General features: G+C 47.6%; 1 protein-coding gene across 2 annotated transcripts in view; it reads left to right on the forward strand.

Annotated features, from left to right (window-relative positions):
* Nucleotides 1-20,527, forward strand: part of MCPH1 (microcephalin 1) — a 234,346-nt gene that overhangs the window by 15,288 nt on the left and 198,531 nt on the right. The window contains exons 4-9 of one of the 2 annotated variants that reach the window (XM_049704259.1): nt 8,399-8,486; nt 11,495-11,609; nt 12,156-12,296; nt 13,008-13,151; nt 16,739-16,828; nt 18,295-19,464. In XM_049704259.1, the coding sequence (XP_049560216.1) occupies nt 8,399-8,486; nt 11,495-11,609; nt 12,156-12,296; nt 13,008-13,151; nt 16,739-16,828; nt 18,295-19,464 (1,748 nt within the window). The remainder of the gene's footprint in view (nt 1-8,398; nt 8,487-11,494; nt 11,610-12,155; nt 12,297-13,007; nt 13,152-16,738; nt 16,829-18,294; nt 19,465-20,527) is intronic. The other variant, XM_033407787.2, reaches the window with a different exon arrangement.

Consider the following 20,527-nt stretch of genomic DNA (forward strand, 5'->3'; position numbering starts at 1 on the left):
GGTTGTTGCATCTCCCCGTCTTTCTCCCCGTGGAGCCCTTCCTCGGCCTGTCTTTGGCTTTCCTGCCTTTGATGCTGTTGAAGGCTACGAATGGGACTGAGTCGGGGAGTGTCCGGTGTTTCCTGGTGAGATGATCCACGTTCTGTGTCTTGCAGGGATGACCTGGGACTGGTGGTGGGTGTTTCCTCTCTGTGATGGTGGTGCCTTCCAGGCCGCTCCACTGGGGTGAATATGCCCCCTTGGCAATTAGTCAGTGTGGCTTTTGACGGAGGGACTTTCACACTCTGTAAATAACTCTCCCTCATCACACTGTGTGTGTCTGTACCTTATCCAGTGGGTTATAATCCATTACTATCATTGTTCCTTTTAAGGTTTGAATTGTCCTCCATTGGCCAGTGGTAGCCCGTTCAAGTTGACTTTTGTCATTGTCGTTATTTTATCATTTCTCCATCATTCCCTGAACACTTCTTTTCTCTTCTGGCACAATTTAGTCCAGGCTCAGCTTGTACTTTCTCTCTCCCGACCCTGCATGCAGCCTTTTCTCCAAGGAGCCCTGGTTCCTTTTAGTGGAAAAATAGTACTTGAGTCCAAAATCTGGGTGGTAGGCATGCTCATTGCCAAGGGGTGCTGGTCCCACGCCTTCTTGTGGGCAGAGTTGGTGATATGTACCTGTATCTGTGCCACGCATTTGTTTCTGCAGCCATCCACGTATAGCGAGTCAGTGAGTTCCCACGGATACCTGCGATTCCAGCCCAAAGATGCCTTTCCCGCCAGCTCATGACATGGCACTGCGAAGCGGTTTTGCTGTTTGACACATGCGGGGGAAAGGCCACTTGAGCACGAGACACGTGCTCTGCTGTCCTGGGTGCCCCCTGGTCTGCGCCGCATTTGACGCAGCACTTGGCAGGTGGAGAAGGCAGTCGTGCCCACCCCACTCGATAGGGGTCTGCACTTCAGCCCTGGCCAGGATGCTTTGCTTTAAAGCCTTATTTCACTGTTGACAGAAGTATTTGTGATAGACCAAGGCACGTGTACTGGGATTTGACAAATTAAGGCGGGTCATCACACCAGTCACATAAATTGTCCCTACTTTGTGCCAGGGGTTTTTATTTCCCCAGCATGTTCTCTGATACGGTTCAGGATGGAGGTGATCGGCCTTTTACCGGCAAATCCAAAGGCCCAGGGGTGGGCGTCCGGGGGCTCCTGGCGGAGGGGCCGCGGGGGTCAGCGTGGCCTGGGCAGTCGGGGCTGCGCGTGGAGAGCAGCGGGCCTTCGGGAACCGAGGCCTCAAGGCAGTCCTCAGGAGGAACCTAGCGGGGGTGGGGCTGGGAAAGTTTCTAGCCGCAAGCTCTCCCCGTCCGTCTGGTTCCTGTTCGGAAGGCGTTCATGTCTCCCCGGCATGCACACGCTCTCATTTGAAGATCGGTGAGCAGCGGTGGGCATAGTGACGTGCCCCCTCTTGGGAGAGGACCGGGACCTGGCCGGGCGGGCGCAGCGGGGCGGGCCGGGGGCCGAGCTGCTGCTGCAGTGCGCGTCGCGCAGGCGCCCGAGGGACGCGCACCTGGACCCTTCGCTAGCTCCTGGGCGCCGCCGGCGCTGCTCCGTGCTCTGCTCCAGCGTTTCCCCTCCAGTGCCCCTCCCTCGAATCCAGGTCTTAAACTTCTTTTCTCCCCTTACGGCCTTGTCAAATCCTGCCTCTCCTGTGATCGCTTTTCAGCAAGCAGCCTGGAGCGCGGATCCAGGTCACGGGCTGTGGTGCCCACCGGGCCGGCTGCTCCCCGCGTGCGCCGTCGGCGGTCGGTGCTCTGCCCGCAGCGCTGCTCCCCGAACTTCTGTGACCCCTCGCCTTCTCCCCTGCGCCGCTGGTAGGGGTGGGGGCGAGACCTGAACCCTCTGTCAGGACTGTGTGCTTGGAGCCTGGCGCCCCCTCAAAGTTGCCATCCCCGTAGTCCCGGTGTTTCGTCTCCCCTTAGCGCCCTGCCCTTCTGCTGGGCATTAAGACCCTTGTGCTGAATGACTTACTGACCGGGCTTGAGGTGGCCGGTCCTGAGGGTGGGATGGGCGTCGGGGTCCTGAGCAGGCAGGGTGGGCAGTGCCGCAGGTCCCACCGCTCGGCCCCGGATCCCAGGCAGGACTTCCCAGGGCAGGGCCCCCGTGCTGGGCTGAGCCCAGGGCTCTGAGAGTGGCAGCCAGAAAACAGAGGCGGAAGGCTCGTCCTGCTTTTAGGGGCATCTCTTGAAACTCTTCTCTTCTTAACCACTAGATGGGGGGATGATGTCATCACTGTACATTTCTGAAGAAAAGCAGAAATGCAGCTGGTGAGCTTTTTCTGTTTATTCAGTAGATTTTGATTGAGTGCCTGATAAACGTGGTTTCGAGGTAGAGGCTTCAATATTTTCCTCCGCGTGTGGGCGCACGTTATGTTTGTATCGTGGAAGGACCGACGTTCAACCGAGTGGGTTCAGGGAGTAAGTCCACGCCAGGCTCCATCCTACCCCATGGGGGCAGGTGGTCGGGAGTCTGGGGTCAGGCGCACCTCCAGCCCGATGGGGCGAGCCTTTCCAGGTTACTGACTAGTAGAGGAGACCGGTGGTTCTGTAAACTCGGGCAGATGGTCTTGTGTGAGCCTCAGTTTCCTCGGTCGTTCAGTGGGGGGAGAGGTACTGCTTCCCCACCAGGCTGGAGTGAGGCTTCTCGGGAGCCGACTGAGCCTCATGACGCTGCCGGTTATAACTTTCCCGTCGTCTCGGTGATGATGGGATGATCCCAGGTCTTCCCATCCGAGTCTTCTATCCGGGTGCTTCCAGCCACCCCCTTTTGGCTACTTTGTTGCTTATAACAGTGGAAAATGGGTGACATTTCTCCCGAGCAGGGGGGAGCTGGTAAACACTGCTTGAGGCAGAAATTGGTAAAATCAAAGGGTTTTTTTTTTTTAAAAAGAGGCATCCTTAAGAAACCTCTCTTCTGGTCTTCTCCATCCTTGCTGCCCGTTTCTCATCTCTTTTCATTAGATCCATAATTCTGCCCAGCTCTTAACTGTAGGCTTCCTGCAGGCTTCGGTGATTAGTTGGTTTTTTAAAAATCAACTTTATAAAAATGATTTTCATAAGATGAAATATTTCCATTTTAAGTATATAGTTCACTGAACTTTGACAAAGGTACATACCCATGCTACCACCATCACAGTCAACACACTGAGCATTTTCATCACCCCAGGGGTTCCTTTGTGTCCCTTTGTTGTCGGCTTCCCCGCTGCCCGCCCCCCACCCCCCGCCGCCCCCGCCAGCACACTCCCCGATCACCTGGTCCGTCAGTATTGATCAGCTTTGCCTGTTCCAGCGTCTCCTGTAAGCGCACTCATCCAGCATGTGTTAGGTTGTGCCTGGCTTCTTTCGTTTAACGTGATGTTTTTGAGATTTATCCATGTTGAAATTTATCCATGATTTATCCATCATCCCCCCGTCAATAATTTCATTTCTTTTATAGCAGAATAGTATTCTAGTGCATGGATATACCAGTTTGTTTACCCATTCACCTGTTAATGGACGTTTGGGTAGTTTTCAGTGTTTGGTTGTTACCAGTAAAGTTCCATGAACAGTCGTGTGTGTGACCTTGTATATCTTCATGCTCCTGGGTCGTTACCCACACTGTTTTCCAAGGCGGTTGTGTCACTTTACGTTCCTACGATCAGGGCACGAGTCTTCACCAGCACTTGCAGTTTGTCAGTCTTTAATTTTAGCTTTTCTAGTGGCTGTGTAGTGGTATTCATGTGTTTTTTTATTTTTTGTAGCAGTTTTTTGGGATAAAATTCAGCCAGTGTATAGTTGAGTGGTTTTTAATGTAGTCACAGAGCTGTGCAGCTACGACCACAATCAGCTGAAAGCATTCTCATCACCTCAGAACAAAACCTTTGCATCACTGATCCCTCTATGCTGCCCAGCCCAGAGTAGCCCTGGTCTACTTTCTGTCGCCGTGGATTTGCCTGTTCTGGATGTTTCATGTAAACAGAATCATACAGTATGTGAGCTTTGGGCCTGGCTTTTTTCTCATGACCTAATGTTTTCAAGATCCATCCATACTGTAGCCTGTGTCAGAGTTTCATTGCTTATGATCGAATAGTATTCCGTTGTACGGCTGTCTTACATATATCCATATTGTATACGATATGCAAATATTTTCTTCCATTCTGTGGGTTGTCTCTACACTTCCTTTACAGTTTCCTGTGAAGCAAAAAGATTTTAATTTTGATGAAGTCCAGTTGATTTATTTTTGTTTGTTTCTTGTGCTTTGGTGTCATTTAAGAAACTATTACCAGATCCAAGATCACAAAGATTTACTATCTCTTTTCGAAGAATTGTATAGTTTCGGCTCTTACATTGAGGGTTTTGTCCATCTTGAGTTAGTTTTGTGTACGGTGTGAGGTCGGGGTCTCATGTCTTCTTTCTCGTGTGGTTGTCCCACAGTTGTCCCAGCCCCATTTGTTGAAAAGACTTCCCTCGTTCTTTCCCCAGGGACTTGTCTTCACTCTCTTGTCAAAAATCAGTCAACCATAAATGTGAGGTTCTCATCTGGTTTTAATTATATTTTCCTGATGTCGAGTGCTGAGCATAAGGTAATGTGCTTAGTGAATCTTCGTGTATTGTCTTTGGTTTAAATCCTTTGCTCATTTTTTTTTAAATTGGGTTTTTGTCTTCTTAATATTGAGTTGTATGTGATTTTTGTATATATTGTACATACTAATTTCTTTGGTCAGATTCACATATTGTAATTATTTTCTCTCAGTCTGAGACTTTTGTTTTCTTTATTGTGTCTTTCAAACTACACAAATTTTCTGTTTTGTTGAAGTCCAGTTTTTCGTTTTCTTCTTTTGTGCTTTATGTTTAACATCCTCTCTGAATATCTTTGCCTGCTTCAGAAGCAGGAATTTTTTCGGGCATTTTCTTTTAGGAGCTTTAGGTTTCGCTTTTGCGTTTAGTTCTGTGATCTGTTTTGAGCTTTTTTTTTTTTCTTGTTCTTTTTCTTTTTGGTGTTTGTGTACACGTATGGTGTAAGATAAAGAGCTCAACAGTGTTTGTCTTTCTACAAATTACTCATTATTCAGAAAATACTTTTGAGTGCTTACTCTCTGCCAGACATTGGGGTTACAGCTCTAACTAGACAGGCATATTTACTGCCTCCCCGGAACATACTTTTAATGAGGAAGACAAGTTTTGTAAGTGCTAGAAAGGTTTTGTAAGGCCCTGGAGGGCACAGGAGGCCCCCTGGAGTGGGTTGCCCTGCTTGGGCAGAGTGCTTTTGGGGGGGCCGGGGGGCTTTTGGAGTCAGTGGGGAGCTTCGAGCTGAGGCAAAAAAGACAGCAAAGGAGCTAGTCTTTCCCTGAACTGGGGGACTGTGTCCTGGGAGCAGAAGGTCCAGCCCGAGGCAGGACAACGCCGGAGGGTCAGTGGTTGGAGTCTAGTGAGAAAAGGAAGCTTTGGGACAGAGACCTGCTCCTTCAGGACCTGGGTGAGGGATTAGAATTTTACCCACATCTGTCTTTATCCTAGTACATCCCCTAAGCGTCAGAGTTACGTAAGGGGTTGCCTGCTAGATGGATTTGCTTGGATGAGTCATCTGGGTTTAAATACGTCCAGAACTGAACTCATTCTTAACCGCTTCTAAACTCCATCTTCCGTCTTGGTCTGTGGTGCCGTTGTCCTGCCTTTGAGTCAGGATGCTTCGTTTCCCATTGCTGTCCTGTTAGGAAGGGAGAGCTGGGTCCCACACACACCACAGAGAGGAAAACCAGCTCGTCTTACGAGGCTTACAGCAAAAACACTAGTCCCTTTTAATCCCCAGCTCCTGTTCTCTGGAGGCATCACCTTTCCACTCCTGCAGCTCTTTCTAGAGCTCTGACTTACCTCCGGATTCCCCATTACTGTGGCTCCACTGCTGTCCTGATGTTCGTTTTGATGTTGTCTAATGGCTTTTTGGTGTGGAGGTGAGGCTAGCTTTCCAACTAGCTGCCTTTGGGGGACACACCTCGACGTCCCCACGTACATGCATTTACCGCGTGCACATACTCTCCACCACCCCCCCGTGATTCTTAATCCTCTCATTATTCCAGTGTACGCATTCAATTAAATCAGTAGTTTTATTGACGTTATTATGACTGTGAAAGTGGTTTTTAGCTGAATCTGAAGATGCACCACAAATACATTTTGTTTCCTGCATGTCTTTGTCCCACCAGAGCTGGGCCTGGTGTCCTTAGTCCAGTGTGTCTTCGGTCCACGGCGTCTGAGGACAGAACCCATCACCTCTGCTCTGCTGGAGGAGCGAGTGGGGTGCAGCAGTTAGGAGTAGAGCTGCTGCTCTTCAGACCCACCCTGGCCTCCCTTGAGGTGTGAGGAGAGGAATCCGGACCCTTCTGGTAGACCCACTGCCCCCAGCTGCAAGGCTGAGGTTTCCTGTTTGTTCTTCAATCCCCCAGATTCTCTCTTACCTGCTCTTTACTTCTGTTGGTTTGTGTCCTTCTGTTTTCCTTTACTGTCATTTGATTGGGGTTTGGCGGGGGGAGGAGAGAGACATGTGCTCAGCCCATCAGCTCTAACCAGAGGCCAGGCGTGCGCTGTTCTTACTCCTAAGCGTTGCTCGGTTACGGGTCCCCAGCCCAGCCCCACAGCCTTGCTGAAATCTTTGGCGTCTCCTACCCCACTAGCCCTGGCTGGTCTTGGCGTCCCTGTCCTGGAACTTGTCCCTCAGAGGGACCTGTCCAGGGCCCCTGACACCTTCTCGGGCCCTGGAGCCCTCAGGACAAGGGTGTCATCTTTGTCACTGGTCTCCTGACTCCTGTTCATTCACTTCACTCACGCTGAATGCTGGATGTTTTTCCGAAATTATCACCCTCTTCCCTTCGCTGTGCTTTTGTCTCTGCTCTTCCTCCAGACAGAAGACCTGCGTCCTCCCAAGTCTGCATCCTCATCCGGTTCAGCCTGGTGGTAGCCTCTGACCTGCAGCCTTTCCTGACCCTGTCCTGTCACCTGTGCCATCTGGCTTCTGCTCCACCTTGCTGTTCTTCTCTTGTCCTAATAATTGTGCTGCCTTTTTTTTTTTTTTTTTTACATTTTTGAAAATTTCTTTCACGTCTGGCTTAATAGAAGACAGTTGCATTCTAATATCTTCTGATATCTGCTTCTGCATCTGGTGTGTGGGGGTGACTCATGTCATTTCGCTTCAGCTCCACCGTGTGCTCTTGAGGGTGAGGAGTGAGCGGGCCGGGAATGTATCCTTGTCATGATGGCAGTAGTTCTGACTCACATCAGGCGTCTTCTCTGTTCACACTTTGAGAATCACGGTTGATGAGTGCTGTTGACATTTTGGTGTGTCATCTTCCAGACTTAAAGTGAGAAATACTTCACTGTACAATACCATACACATGCACATTTCATTCTTATTTTAGAGACCTTTCTGTATCATTAGGGATAGATTTGCCTCATTCTTTTTTTATTGCACTGTGTTTTATTATATTTTCAGCTATTATTTGTGTACTAAATGTTGAACAGTAATAGTCTAATGAAATATAGTTGGAGATGGGGTTAGTGGCCTTATTTTAAAAAGACTTAGATTGGTGACATGATTTTGTAAACACGGGAGTGATTGATCTGGGTTATGGAGAGACGAATAAAATGTTTTAAGATTAATGTTTCAGTATTATATGAATGAATCAGAAGAGGAGAAACCATAGCGAAGGAGATCATTTAGAAAATCATTGTAATTGTTTAGATTTGAGCAGCTGAATGCTTAGGAGTGGGTAATGGTCGAGGGATTCCCAAGGCAGGTAGGGAGGTGAAGGGCGATGCAGGAGGGGAAATGGCAGATGTGAGGACAGACGGGCTGTGGAAGCAGGAGGTACAGCTCAGGGTAGCTGGGACCGCAGAGCTAGGTCTCCAGGTGATGGTGGTGCCTTGACAGAAACACACAGGAAGGAGAACTTGGTTTTGGAGGATAGATAAGCTTTCTGGCTTCAATTTCTTTAGGACCCTTCTAGCTCTAGCTTATTCATTTTATGGCCTGTTTACTCTTAAATTGTGCATTTAATAGCATGTGCTTTATGAGTGCCACACAGTGATCATTTTGGAGTGTTGCAGGTCTCAAGTTATTGCATAAAGATTGTACTTCCTGTACCTGCCTCTCACTTCTCTTCTGCTCTTACACTTAAAAACACCAAATAGAGAAGGTTTTGGTAAATTGAATTTGTATTGCCTTTTGTGTTTGGTAATAAATGTACTTGTGTTAAAGGACATGTCTATTAGAATGACCTGTGTAGGGATTTCTTTCATTGCTAACTGACACGTGTGCAGATTTAACGTTGTGTGACCCTAATAGAACATGCTCATTACCGTTCGCTTTGATCACACAGATGCAGGACAGCTGGAGTGCACATCGATGAATCGCTGTTCCCTGCAGCTAATCCCGATGAGCACCTACCAAGCCTAATGAAAAAAAAAGTAAGTACGGGACTTCAGTGTGGACTCTGGCAGTCATCAATTTATTCACTTTTTTCTTCCTAGAAAATAAAACTTTTAGAAATATATTCAAGAGTTGTCTTAATATTGCTGTTGATTGTATTATTCTTCTCACACAGCATTTTTTAATGAGTTATAGAGCTTACTTTATCCCATGAATGCTTTGACGTAGTTTGTGATAAATGGAAGAGACTGTTTGCCCAAAGGAGAACTAAAAGTTGCCAAGAAACTAGCACCCTTTCAGGTGCTCCGGTAACTACTTCAGGATTCAGGTTCTCAACATCTGTAGTAAAATACATTTGATCTGTTTGGCTGGAAAATCTCAAAAGTCTGAGGCAGAAATAGCTAAGTGTACACAGTTATTTATTACAGAAAATCTGTGCAAATGTAAAGATGCTGCTTTCCTCTGAGGTCTGGTTCACGTTTGAACCACAGCCCTTTTGGTTTTTTATTATTTACAAGTTTTAATTGATTTCTGTATCTGAGGGTAAACTGTTCGCTCTGACATCAGTCACTTTGTTGTCATGTGAGAATCCCTGTTGGGGAGAAGATTTACAGACTTTCTCCACAGAGTGAGGCAGAGGAGAGCTGTAGATTAGGGAAGACATTCCCATGGATGTCTCCAAGTTTTCTGAAATAGTAAATCCTGTGTCTCCATCGCATTTCATCTCAGACAAGCTGGAACGCACCTGTGCAGTGATGGAAACTCACTTGTCTCCATCCAGATTGTGTTGGACGGTAGTGAAATGGAGCGTCTCATGACTGTGATAGACCAGCGGCAGCTGGTAGTACATTGAGTGAACACAGATCAGACATATCGCTCCTAATTTCCCTTCCCTCAAAATAAGCACTCTTCAGTTTGACTTGGGTCCTTGCTGATCAGATGGTCTTCAGTACATGTGCTTTGAGTGAACGAGGTTCTACTACGTTACGTGTACTATTTGGTGGGTTGCTTTTTCTTCTTCACTTAACCGTGTGTTTTCATGTCAGTGTGTGTACGTGGCTCCACTTCCTTCTGCTTTGTGTTAAACAGCGTGAATGTGTCTTGGATTCATGCACCCTTAGATCATGGACGATTTTTACTAAGTATGTTGTTTGTGTGATGTATTTGAGTTTATTTCTCCAAGCGGAATATCTAGAAAGGGACTTACAGTTCCACCAGCAGTGTACAAGGGTACTTTTTCTTAACACTGACCAATGCTGGATGTTAGTCATCTTTTAAATTTTTCCTAATCTGAAGTGTTAATAATGTCTGCTCGTACCCTTCACCACTTAAGGTTTTATTAGTCCCTACAAGCATTCCCCTTCCTTCCTTTCTCCAAATGCAGTTGCAGATTAAACCTGACTCCAGACCTTATTCTTTTGGTCTTTGGGGAGGGTCTCTGCTTCGCTCCCCTCACTCTGCTGCCAGCCTGACCCTCTTGCTTGCTGTTCTTCAAACATACCACGTTTGTTTGTGTTTTAGGGCCATTGCATTGCCTGTCCCTCTGTCTGGAACACACTTCCCCCCATCCATCCATAGACGGTTCTCTGATGTCCACAGGGCTTTGTACTGCTGGTCCTTTCTCACTAAGCGGCGGTTCACTCTCCTGTCTACAGTGGCAGGTCCTTCCCACCATGCCAGCCATCCTGAGCCCCCGGCCTGCTTTTTCCTTATTATAGTACTTGCCCCTTGGTAACATATTGCAGAAATGCGGGCAGCCAGACTCTCGCGAAGACCCCAGAACCCCGCATGGCAGTGCTCCCGAGTCCACAGAGCGCATGCTGGTCCCCTGCCCCTGTTCTAACTGCATTACCTCTGCCAGCTACGGGGCCCTCTCACTGGTAATGGGCAGTGTTGACGAGCTTTGGGGGTAGAAACGCCCCGAGCACCAGGGGCCCATAGTTACAAAGCAACACTGTTAAATTAGTGCCTTGCATGCTGTCCAGGTACTTTGGCAAAAACAGTTCAGGCCAGCTCCAGGCCTGCTGGAACTAATCCTCCTGACACACACACACGATGTAGTTTACTTATTTGTCATGTGTATTTTCTGTCACTCCTTCATAGAGTATAAGCTCCCTGATGCAGGGATCTTTCTTTGTTTCAAGACCAGTGACTGACACACAGTAACATTTTTGTTAAATGATGAATGAGTGCATTACTAACAGATAGAGCAGGGTGCTGAACAAGAGCACAGTGTAGCAGCAGCCTTGAATGGCTAAGAAGTTCTTCCTTTAGACTGGGATGCATGTGAACACACTTGGGCTGGACGCCTAAAGAGGCCTGGACAGAAGACACGCTTCCCTAGCATCCTTCAGAGACCCTTGGGTGTAGGAGTAACTGTAGGTGAAGTCGGTGTCAAGCTCAGCTTTTGTATTTACGGTGGCGACCTGCCCAAATGGGCTCTTCCGCAGGGGACCTGGGGGCCTGCGGTGTAAAAAGTGCTAGGAGACATGAGGACGGTAGGGTGAGACGGTGACCCGGACATCACGTGTCCGAGGTTTCCTCATTCCCTACCCTTTGGACGTGTGGTCACAGGTTTTGTTTTTTACTGGCTGAATGGAGTTGCTGTGATGTAAAGACAGTAAGACAAGATTAAATTATGGTTCTCTTCTTTGGTGGTTATAAAATAATTACTTTCGTGTTTTATTACTGTGTCATGACTTTTTGGGGAGGGGGGAGATAGACATAAAAGTAGCAAAAAATAAGGAAAAGGAGACTAATTTTGTTTAAGAATCTTCATGGAAACTAAGAATGCTGGGGTCCTGAAAATGCCTCAGAAAACATAGCTACTTAGTGTGTAGCTCTTTATTCAGTCTGAAAATTCTGTCCATATTCTTACAGTTATAGGAAGAATAAACATTACAAATTCACATATAGTGAAGAAATATCTCTTTAAGTAGGTTGTATTATGGATGTTACAAAAGATATCAGGAATGTGTACGGAAGGGTTCTTTTCCTGTCTTACACAATCGCAATACAGTATTATTTTTCTGTCCTTTTTGTACAGCGCAAGTGTATGCAGCCCAAAGATTTTATGCCTAAAACACCAGAAAATGATAAAAGACTGCAGAAGAAGTTTGAGAAAATGGCTAAAGAGCTGCAGCAGCAGAAAACCACTGTGGGTAAGCTGAGAAATGCAGGCCGGCCCCCGGTGCCTGTGTCTGTACTTCTGAAGCAGCAGAACTGAGCAGAACCTTTAGCCTGCACAGTGCCGCCCGATGCCTTTCCAGAACATTGGCTGAATCCTTTGTTCTTGCGCTCGGTCATCCCACTGCTTGATGAATCGAGTCTCTCGGTGCTGTGCTGGTGCCTCCCTGACAAATCCCACATGACCGTCTGGTCTGCTGCCCCAGACAGACGTGGAGTTCTCCTTGGCATCTGTCCGCCCTGGTGCCTGTCACCCGCCTGGACCCCAGACCTGCTCTGAAGTGGTCTCCCAACTCCTCCTCTGCCCTCTTCTCCCAAGCCTGCAGCACCCCATGTGGGCGTCCGGCAGCTCCTTGGCTGGCCTTCCAGCCGCTGTGTCCTTAGCTTCCACCTCCCTGCTTCAGTCAGAAGGGTGTACGTCCGAGCTCACGTGGCCGCCCCACCCGGGCTTTAACGGTCCTCAGTGTCGTCCTAAGGAAAAGATACTTAGGGTAAAATCCTGTACTTCACGTGTCCTGCAGCTGACCACGTCCTATCTGATCTGCCTGTCCTGCAGCCTCACCTCAGCTCTGCCCCTCTCTGCTGTCAGCCTTCATACCTCTGCCATTTGGCCATCTTTCCTGCACCAGTGATAGTGTATTTGGAAAGAATTCAGCAAAATGGTAATGATAGATTTTAAAAAGTTCTCTTTTTAGACCAAATTTATGTCTGAATTGTCTTTTAAAAACTACAACTATAAGGTATTAAAGATTCAACTAACGTATGTCTGCATATTGCCAGAAGTGCAGTAAAAGTTGTGCAGGCCTAAGAGTTGCAAAGGGAGGCTATTGAATGATTTGTGGTCTGTTTTTTAAGGGGGGGACAGGTGGTCAGGGTCCTGAAGTTCTTTCATTACCTGCAAGGTGTGGATTCCAGGAAGCACACCACTGTTCACCCCACCACTGAGCCCCTTACTTCATGGCCCAAGGATCCCCTGACCTCCTTCCTGCCGCTGAGTGCACGTGCGGGTCTATGTGTGTGTCTGTCAAAAGGGAAGAGGAGGACTTCCCTGGTGGCGCAGTGGTTGGGAGTCCGCCTGTCGATGCAGGGGACACGGGTTCGTGCCCTGGTCCGGGAGGATCCCATGTGCTGCAGAGAGGCTGGGCCCGTGAGCCGTGGCCGCTGGGCCTGTGTGTCCGGGGCCTGTGTTCCGCGGCGGGGGAGGCCACAGTGATGGGAGGCCCGCGTACCGCAAAAAAAAAAAAAAAAAAAGAGAAAAAAAAGGGAAGAGGAACCCGTGGAGTACGGGACAGGGGTGTCCTTAAGAGGAATCATATTGTTGAAGGAGGAAGGCATTTTTTTGAGATTAAAACTGGATTTTTGTTTCTTTTCAGATAATGATGTTCCTGTTCTCTTGTTTGAATCTAATGGCTCCTTGGGGTACAGTCCCACAGTTAAAATCTGCAGTGGCCACCACAGTGCAGTGGAGAAGAGGCTGCAGGAGATGAAGGAGAAACGGGAGAATCTTTCCCCCACCTGTAAGTGACACTTCATACGATGGAAATTACAAAGTAGGTGAATAAATTGTGGAAAGGGTTTTTTTTTTTTCCTTTACATAGATATTTTAGTTAATTTAGCTTATAATCATTTTTTTACCTCTATCCGCGTAGACTTTGTTGATATTTTCTTCCAGAAAATCTTATGCTTTATTAAGATTTTTAAAGAGTATATTGGGTATGTAGTATTCTCCAGGTTTAAGATCCTGTTGTTCCTTTGTAATTTTTCATATATTCGGGATTTTTTTTTTTAATTAATTGGGCCCCTCTTTTGAAGGAGTTTGCTTTAGATTAAGTAATGCTTCAGTTTATGTTTTCCTTTATTTCTTTTATCTTGAAAGTTTTTAAGTAATATACAGAACGTTGACCAGTAGTACATCGTTTGTAGTAAACATCCATCTTGATTCCCACCTCATTCTCCTCTGCCGCTGGGTAACCCATGTTTTATGTTGATGTGTTTCTCCAGATCTTTTTCAGTGGGTCACATGTCTGTGTACACATAAACAAGATAAGGCTTCTGTATTTTCCTCTGTGGTGGTGTAACTTTTCTTTACCTAAATTGGATCATGGCATACCTCTCATTTTCAGCTTTCTTGTTTTACTGAAGAGTGTATTGGTGTGGACCTCCATCTTTATTTTAATTTTTAAAGATGTCGCATAGTAGTCTAGACTTTTGATATTGAAGCATCCGTCTGTTGCTGGATATTTGTCCATTTTGTCTTTCTTTTTTTTTTTAATTTTTGGCCTCGCTGTGCAGCTTGCGGGATCTTAGTTCCCCGATGAGGGAGGGGATTGAACTGCAGGCCCCAGGAGTCCTAGCCACTGGACCAGCCAGCGAATTCCCCCAGTTTTTCTTTATTAGAAACAGTGCTGCAGTTTTTATTCTTTTTAACTACATGGTATGGTGGTTCTTGTTCTTTTGTGACCGTTTTCCTCTCTGGACATAAGGCTTTTCCCCCCACTGTTTACTGTTATAACCCACACGCCAGTGGACATGCTTCTATATGAATCTTTATGTTCCTCTGTATTTCATGTATCACAATAATAATTCATAAAGGCAGAGTTTAAAAATTTTGGTAGATATTGTCACATTGTCCTTCAAAAAGTTTGTGTCATTTTACCCTTTGCCAGCTGTTTATAAGAACTGCAGTTTCACACCCTTGGGAAACTAGGTTAAGATACACGAACTCTGCTGTTTGTCATAATGCGGTGACTTTTGCGAAACAGAAATACTACGTTTAAGGTAGACAAATCTGTTCTGTTTGTCTTTTCCTTCTGGCCTCTAGGATTCCTGTGATGCTTAGAACTCCTCCACCACAAGCTTTCAAAATTGTATTTTCTGCTATTACTTGTATGGTTTATTTTTAAGGTTAGTTGTTTCATCTGTCCTGAATTTATATCTATATTTATGCAATGGGCATGTGTATCAGTTAAGGTTAGTTGTGGCCACCGATAACGGACAAATGCAAAAACCAATGGCTGCACTTAGATAGAGTTGTGTTTCTCTGTCCTGCCAAAGAAAGAGGCAGGCAGGGTTCGGGGAGGCTGTTCTGTGGTGTCTTGGAGAGCGGGCTCCCGACCTCCTGCCTGGCTTCCCTGGAGCCAGCTCCCTGTGAGCAGCCTCACCAGCTCCTGCCACTGCCGCTGCCGAGCTCTGCTGGCCAGAGCGCAGTCCTGTGGCTCTTCCTGCTTGGAAGCTAAGTGCGACTGTGTGTGGCCCAGGAGCTACAAAGGCAAAACACCACTCTGGATGAGCCAAGAAATACAATACAGTTCTTTGTGTTTGTACATCTAATTTAATCTGCCAGTTTAATTTAAAATGGGCAGTGGCATTCAGGATGGCATAGCTAAGGGGACTGCTGTAGTTTTAGCCTAGGAAGTAGGAAACCAAATACAAGTCACCTGCAGGGCACTGCAAGCAAGACTGAAGAGTAGTCTTAACTAGGGTGTGTGTCTGCACTCATAAAATCAGGGTCTGTTGCAAGAGGCAGGTGGGAATGGCCATTGAGCTAGGTAACTAGCAGTGTTCCAGGGGACTGTCCAGATTGTTTCGACAAATCATTATATATGTATGCAAACTAATTTGCCTTGAACTTTATTCCACTACTTTACAGTGTTAATTCTGCTACGTAACTGCCTCCCGCAGTTAAGTTTAAATTCAGCAGTTGAAAATGTCATCTGTGTGCTTACCTTTCTTATCTCGGTTTATTCTCATTTTCTAATCGTTCGCCCAAGTTTTCTCAGAAGTGTATTCTTTTAAGTCTCCTCAAAAAACATCTCTGGGGGGGCTTCCCTGATGGCGCAGTGGTTGAGAGTCCGCCTGCCGATGCAGGGGACACGGATTCGTGTCCCGGTCCGGGAGGATCCCACATGCCGCAGAGCGGCTGGGCCCGTGAGCCATGGCCGCTGAGCCTGCGCATCCGGAGCCTGTGCTCCGCAGTGGGAGAGGCCACAGCAGTGAGAGGCCCGCGTACCGCAAAAAAAAAAATAATAATCTCTGGGGACTTCCCTGGTGGCGCAGTGATTAAGAATCCTCCTGCCAACGCAGGGGACATGGGTTCGAGCCCTGGTCTGGGAAGATCCCACATGCCACGGAGCAACTAAGCCCATGTGCCACAACTGTTGAGCCTGTGCCCTAGAGCCCGCAAGCCACAACTACTGAGTCCGCGTGCCATAAATACTGAAGCCCGTGTGCCTAGAGCCGGTGCTCCACAACAAGAGAAGCCACCGCAATGAGAAGCCCGCGCACTGCAACAAAGAGTAGCCCCCGCTGGCTGCAACTAGAGAAAGCCCGCGTGCAGCAACAAAGACCCAATGAGCCAAAACTAAATAAATAAATTAATTAATTATTAATTAAAAAAAAAAATCTCTGGCCGTGAGACCGAGATCTCTCTCTTGTCTGTGCTCTGTTGCATGCACAGCCTTTGAAGGTGACGCCTGTGGCCTTAGCTGTTGAATCGCTGATCTCTGGGATGTTTTTCTCTGAAGCCCCCGCCCTCCGGACACTTGGGGCTGCGTAGTTCTTTGTTGCTGGGGCCATCCTGTGCCCGGCAGAGTGATCTGCAGCATCCCTGGCCCCTGCCCCCTAGATGCCGGCAGCATGGCTCCTGTCCACCGCAGCCCCACCCGCGACGTCCAGCAGCATTTGCAGGGGCCAGGCCGCCCCTGGTTGAGAACCACTGCTCTGGTCATAGAGGCAGCTGTCGGTGATCATCGTGAGAAAAGCCTTGATCGTTGAGAAGTGAGAGTGACTGAAAGGTTCTCTACCCGTATCGAGCTTCTGCTTAGGTCTAGGCCGGCCGACTTTCCAAGAGCCCTTCCAACTTTTATTATCCTAGGATTCTGTGCCTTTTTTATGATATGATTTGTATAAATTATATTTTAATGATTCTCATCATCTGTAATAGATTTGAGTAAGATATCTAGAATAGCACGTATTAGGAATAAGTCGTGGGTGTGGGTGTGTGTGTCAGTGCCACATGAGTGGAATGAGTGGACCTAGTATTGGCTTCATCTACTACCAGAGATCAGAGTTGTTATTTAATGAGGAGTTTTGATTATGTTTTCAGCTTCCCAGATCGTTGAAAAGTCTGACGATAACACCGTTAACGCTCTGTGTGAAGCATCTTTGAACCTTTCGCATGATACTTTGTGTTCAGGTAAAATTATTTTCACAAAAGCTTCGTTCTGTGCATGGTTTATTCTTTAATCTCTTTGGCGTGTACTGAAATTATTTGCCCACGTGTCTTAAGTAATCACCATCTTTTTATTTCATACTTGATGCATGTGTGAGACAAGTGACAACAATAACTAGCTCAGTTTCATCGTTGGCTGTGCCGTGGGCGCTGCTCGCATGTCTGTATCTCGTCTGATTGTCCTGTTAGCCCCGTGACGCAGGCCCCGTCGTTGTCCCCCTCCTGCCGGTGAGAAAGCCCAGCCAGCGAGAAGTCAGACAGCTCGTAAGAGGTCACACCATTTGTGAGCGGCCGAGCCGGGCTTCGAAGTAGGCCGTCTGACTTCAGAGTTTACTCTCTTATGCCGTGTCATGCTGCTTGCCAGCCTTTTGAAAAGTGAGCTAAGCTTATTCAGCTGCTAAAATTAAACACGTCCTATGTTTCCAGCTGCTGACTTAGAGACACGCAGCACCACCAGCCCGCTGGGCTTCTCTCTGCTCCCTGGGGGCTGCCCCTCTCCTCCCTCTTTAAAAGTAGAGCCTTAGTGGTGTCAGTCAGTAAGTTAAGACATCTCTGTTGCCTCTGGTGTGGAGTTTCTATAAACTGGGGGTCCTCCATCTGTTCAGCAAGCGCCGAGCCCCTATCAGAGGAGCCAGTGCTGGGCCAACGGCTCCGGATTCCAGAAAGCAGTGTCTGTGCTGGGGGCCTCTAGGCTAGGGAGGGGGGCAGATAGGAGTATAAGCACAGGGCGGTGACACACATGCTCTTAAAGGTTTGGGTGGAATTCTGTGTAGCAGAGGAGGACGTGCAAGACCAGAGCTGGTGAAGTCTGGGAGGATTTGCCGAGGTCTGACGTCCGAGGTGGGTTTCGAAGGAAGGGTAGTGTTTATCCAGGTTAGAGCGTGGAGCAGGGGGAGTGTAAAGGCAGCTTTTGGGAGCTGGGCAGAGCTTCGCGTTACCCTCAAGAAACGTGTAGGAAGGTGCGTGGAGAGCCAGAGCCCTGAGATGTGCCAGGCGGTTCCTGGAATTTGAATACAGAGTGAGGACTTTGGCAGGCAGCAGGGAGCCTGGGCAGCCGAGTTCATGGTGGTTGACTAGAGCCTGAACGCAGTGGTCCTTCATTCTCGGACTCCTGGCCTCCTCGAGGCCTCAGTGACGGGGTGCGGACGCTGTTCGTGGAGCGAGGCGCCCGGGCGTGTGAACATGCAGAGCACCACGCCCTCTCCGACCCCACCTTGTTCCCCGCGCACGGGGAAGCCCGGGTCCCCTGGTTAGAAACGCCGGCCAGGAGAGTGTCCTCACCTGCCGTGAGAAGCGGGTGTGGGTGACGCCCTTCTGAAGCAGGAGCCGTGCTTAGGGAGGGTCGCTTTATCACGTTATGGGCGGACTGAGAATTAGTCTTGTAATAATGTAAACCATTAAAAAGTTGGTTCTTTATTAATGTTTTCCAGAGGACTCCTTTGCTGGTGTTCTGCGCTTGTCTTTTGACGACCTTTGTGGGAGCTCTGGATATGGGACTCAGCAGAGGAGACTGGGAGGATTCCTTGACGAAAGTAAAAGCGCTGCGTGTGCTTCCTCAGCTGTGTTGAAAACGAGAAGTGTCCGTCCGCCAGCATCTCCCGGGCCCCTTGGTCAGTTAACCCTTCACCAGCCCCCCGGCAGCCTTTCCAAGGGAGACACCCACCGGCAGAGGGTTGCTGCAGGCCAAGTCATCACCCCCGACGTGAAGCCAGCACGGGAGCCGGCTGAGAGGGTGTTTGATGAGAAGAGGGGCCTGTCTCCTACGCCATCTGTAACAAATGAGCCTGCCGGGGGCCCTTCATGTCCCCAGAGCCCCTCAGCCACGAGAAGAAGGGTGTCGGCGAACTCCAGTCCACCCCCGGAGGAGAGACTGAGCAAGAGGCGGTGCCTCGGGTGGCCCCCCACGCCCCGGCTACAGCTGGAGAACAGCCCGAAGTGTGCGAGCAGCTCTGCCGTGGAGACTCTGGGCCGCGGGGAGTCCTCGTACGATGATTACTTTTCTCCCGATAACCTCAAGGAGAGGGACTCGGGGAGCCTCCTTCCCGGGGTGCAGCCGCCCGCCGGCCCTGCCCTGCTCCACTGCATGAGGAGCCTTTCCAGGAGAGAGAGGACCAGCCTCCTGGAAAGGGCTGACTTCTCCTGCATCGGCAGAAGCCCCAGGTCAGCCCGTGGTACCGACTCAACGGTGAAGGCTGGCTTCCGTCTCCAGAAGCCTGCAAACTACGGAGCTGATCCGGGCTTGAGCAGCGTGACTTCTAAGGAAACGCCTGCTGCTGAAGGAACCCCAGGGGACTGTCCCCGGGCCAAGGCTCGGGGAGGGGGAGACGCCCGCCCGGGCGGGAGTGACTCTCCCCATACCCTCAACGGACTCACTCTTCAGAAGGGACTTCGAGGTGATTTTACTTCTTTAAAAGGAAGCAATAAAGAAGTAAAAGGATGGATTGACATAAAAAGCACACAGAAAGAAGATACTCCTTCTAAAATGGTGAATTCCCCTGAAAGTGAAGCACAAAGTGATGATAAGCTAAACTTTGTAGGCGACTGGGATGTGGAAAAGTCTGCAGAGGCAATGGAAGAGTTACCCCGAGGATGTAGTGAAAGTATGTGAACCTCCTTTACCGGTCTCTCCACTATAAGAATATGTAGTAGTGCATCCATCTTCCACGTTTATCACAACTTTTTCATAATCAAAATTTCCTTTTTTCCCTTTTATTAAACTTTAAAGAATGTATGTTTGATATTTACAGCGATAAATTCTTTAATTTCTTGAGGAATAGACAGCTTACTGCCCCATGGAATTTCTAGGTTCCTTGGTCAAACCTGTTATTAGGAATACATTTCTCTAAGTCTTATAGGTGAAAAGAAAAGGTGATGTCTGGATGTGTTGTGTGAGCAATGGACTAGAGTGAGCGCTTTTCCTTGTTTCAGTGCAGCCTGTCACTGCAGCATCACTGTGCAAAGAGGCACGTGAGTGGAGGTCTTTTAAAACTCTCAGTTTGTAATGGTGAGGCCGTTTATTTTAGAAGGGAAATTGAGGAGTGTAAGCCATTCATTCTGTTAAGAAAAGATAAATGTGGAAACAAGTTAATATTTATTTTTGAAGAAACTGGGCAATTTAGCTATGAAGAAATTTTTTAAGTATTTTTAAGTAAATAGTTCATTGTAACAGGCCTTATTAGATTTCTATTTATTTGCTTTAAGCACGTCATTTAAATAGATATATTCCTCTCTGTAATTTAGTTGTAACCATAGTAATGAACTATGTCATAGCAAAAGTAGCAACAGTTTTGCACTTTCTGATGATAAGCACAGACAGGTTTCAGCAAGCAAAAGGGAAGAAATCTTGAACTTAAACCACCTTCACCTAAAGATTGGGTTAAAATTTTGATAAGGCCAAGTTTATTCTTCATTATTTCTCTACTCCTTGAATCATTTTAACCACCCTTTTCAAGTTGGAGAAGTTATATGGACTGAAATATAATCACAGATGCATTGCATATCTTTTCCTTGGGTATGAACTCCCCAAAATCATCTCAGTAAAAGAATTTAATTTGTATATCATTAACCTTCTTTTTATGTCTGAGCTTTCTGATATATATAAAACTTTATTATGTGTTTATAAAATATATAAAATTTGACATAAAACTATATTTTACGTTCCAT

The sequence above is a fragment of the Orcinus orca genome, chromosome 21 (assembly GCF_937001465.1).
Source record: "Orcinus orca chromosome 21, mOrcOrc1.1, whole genome shotgun sequence".
NCBI lineage: Eukaryota > Metazoa > Chordata > Mammalia > Artiodactyla > Delphinidae > Orcinus > Orcinus orca.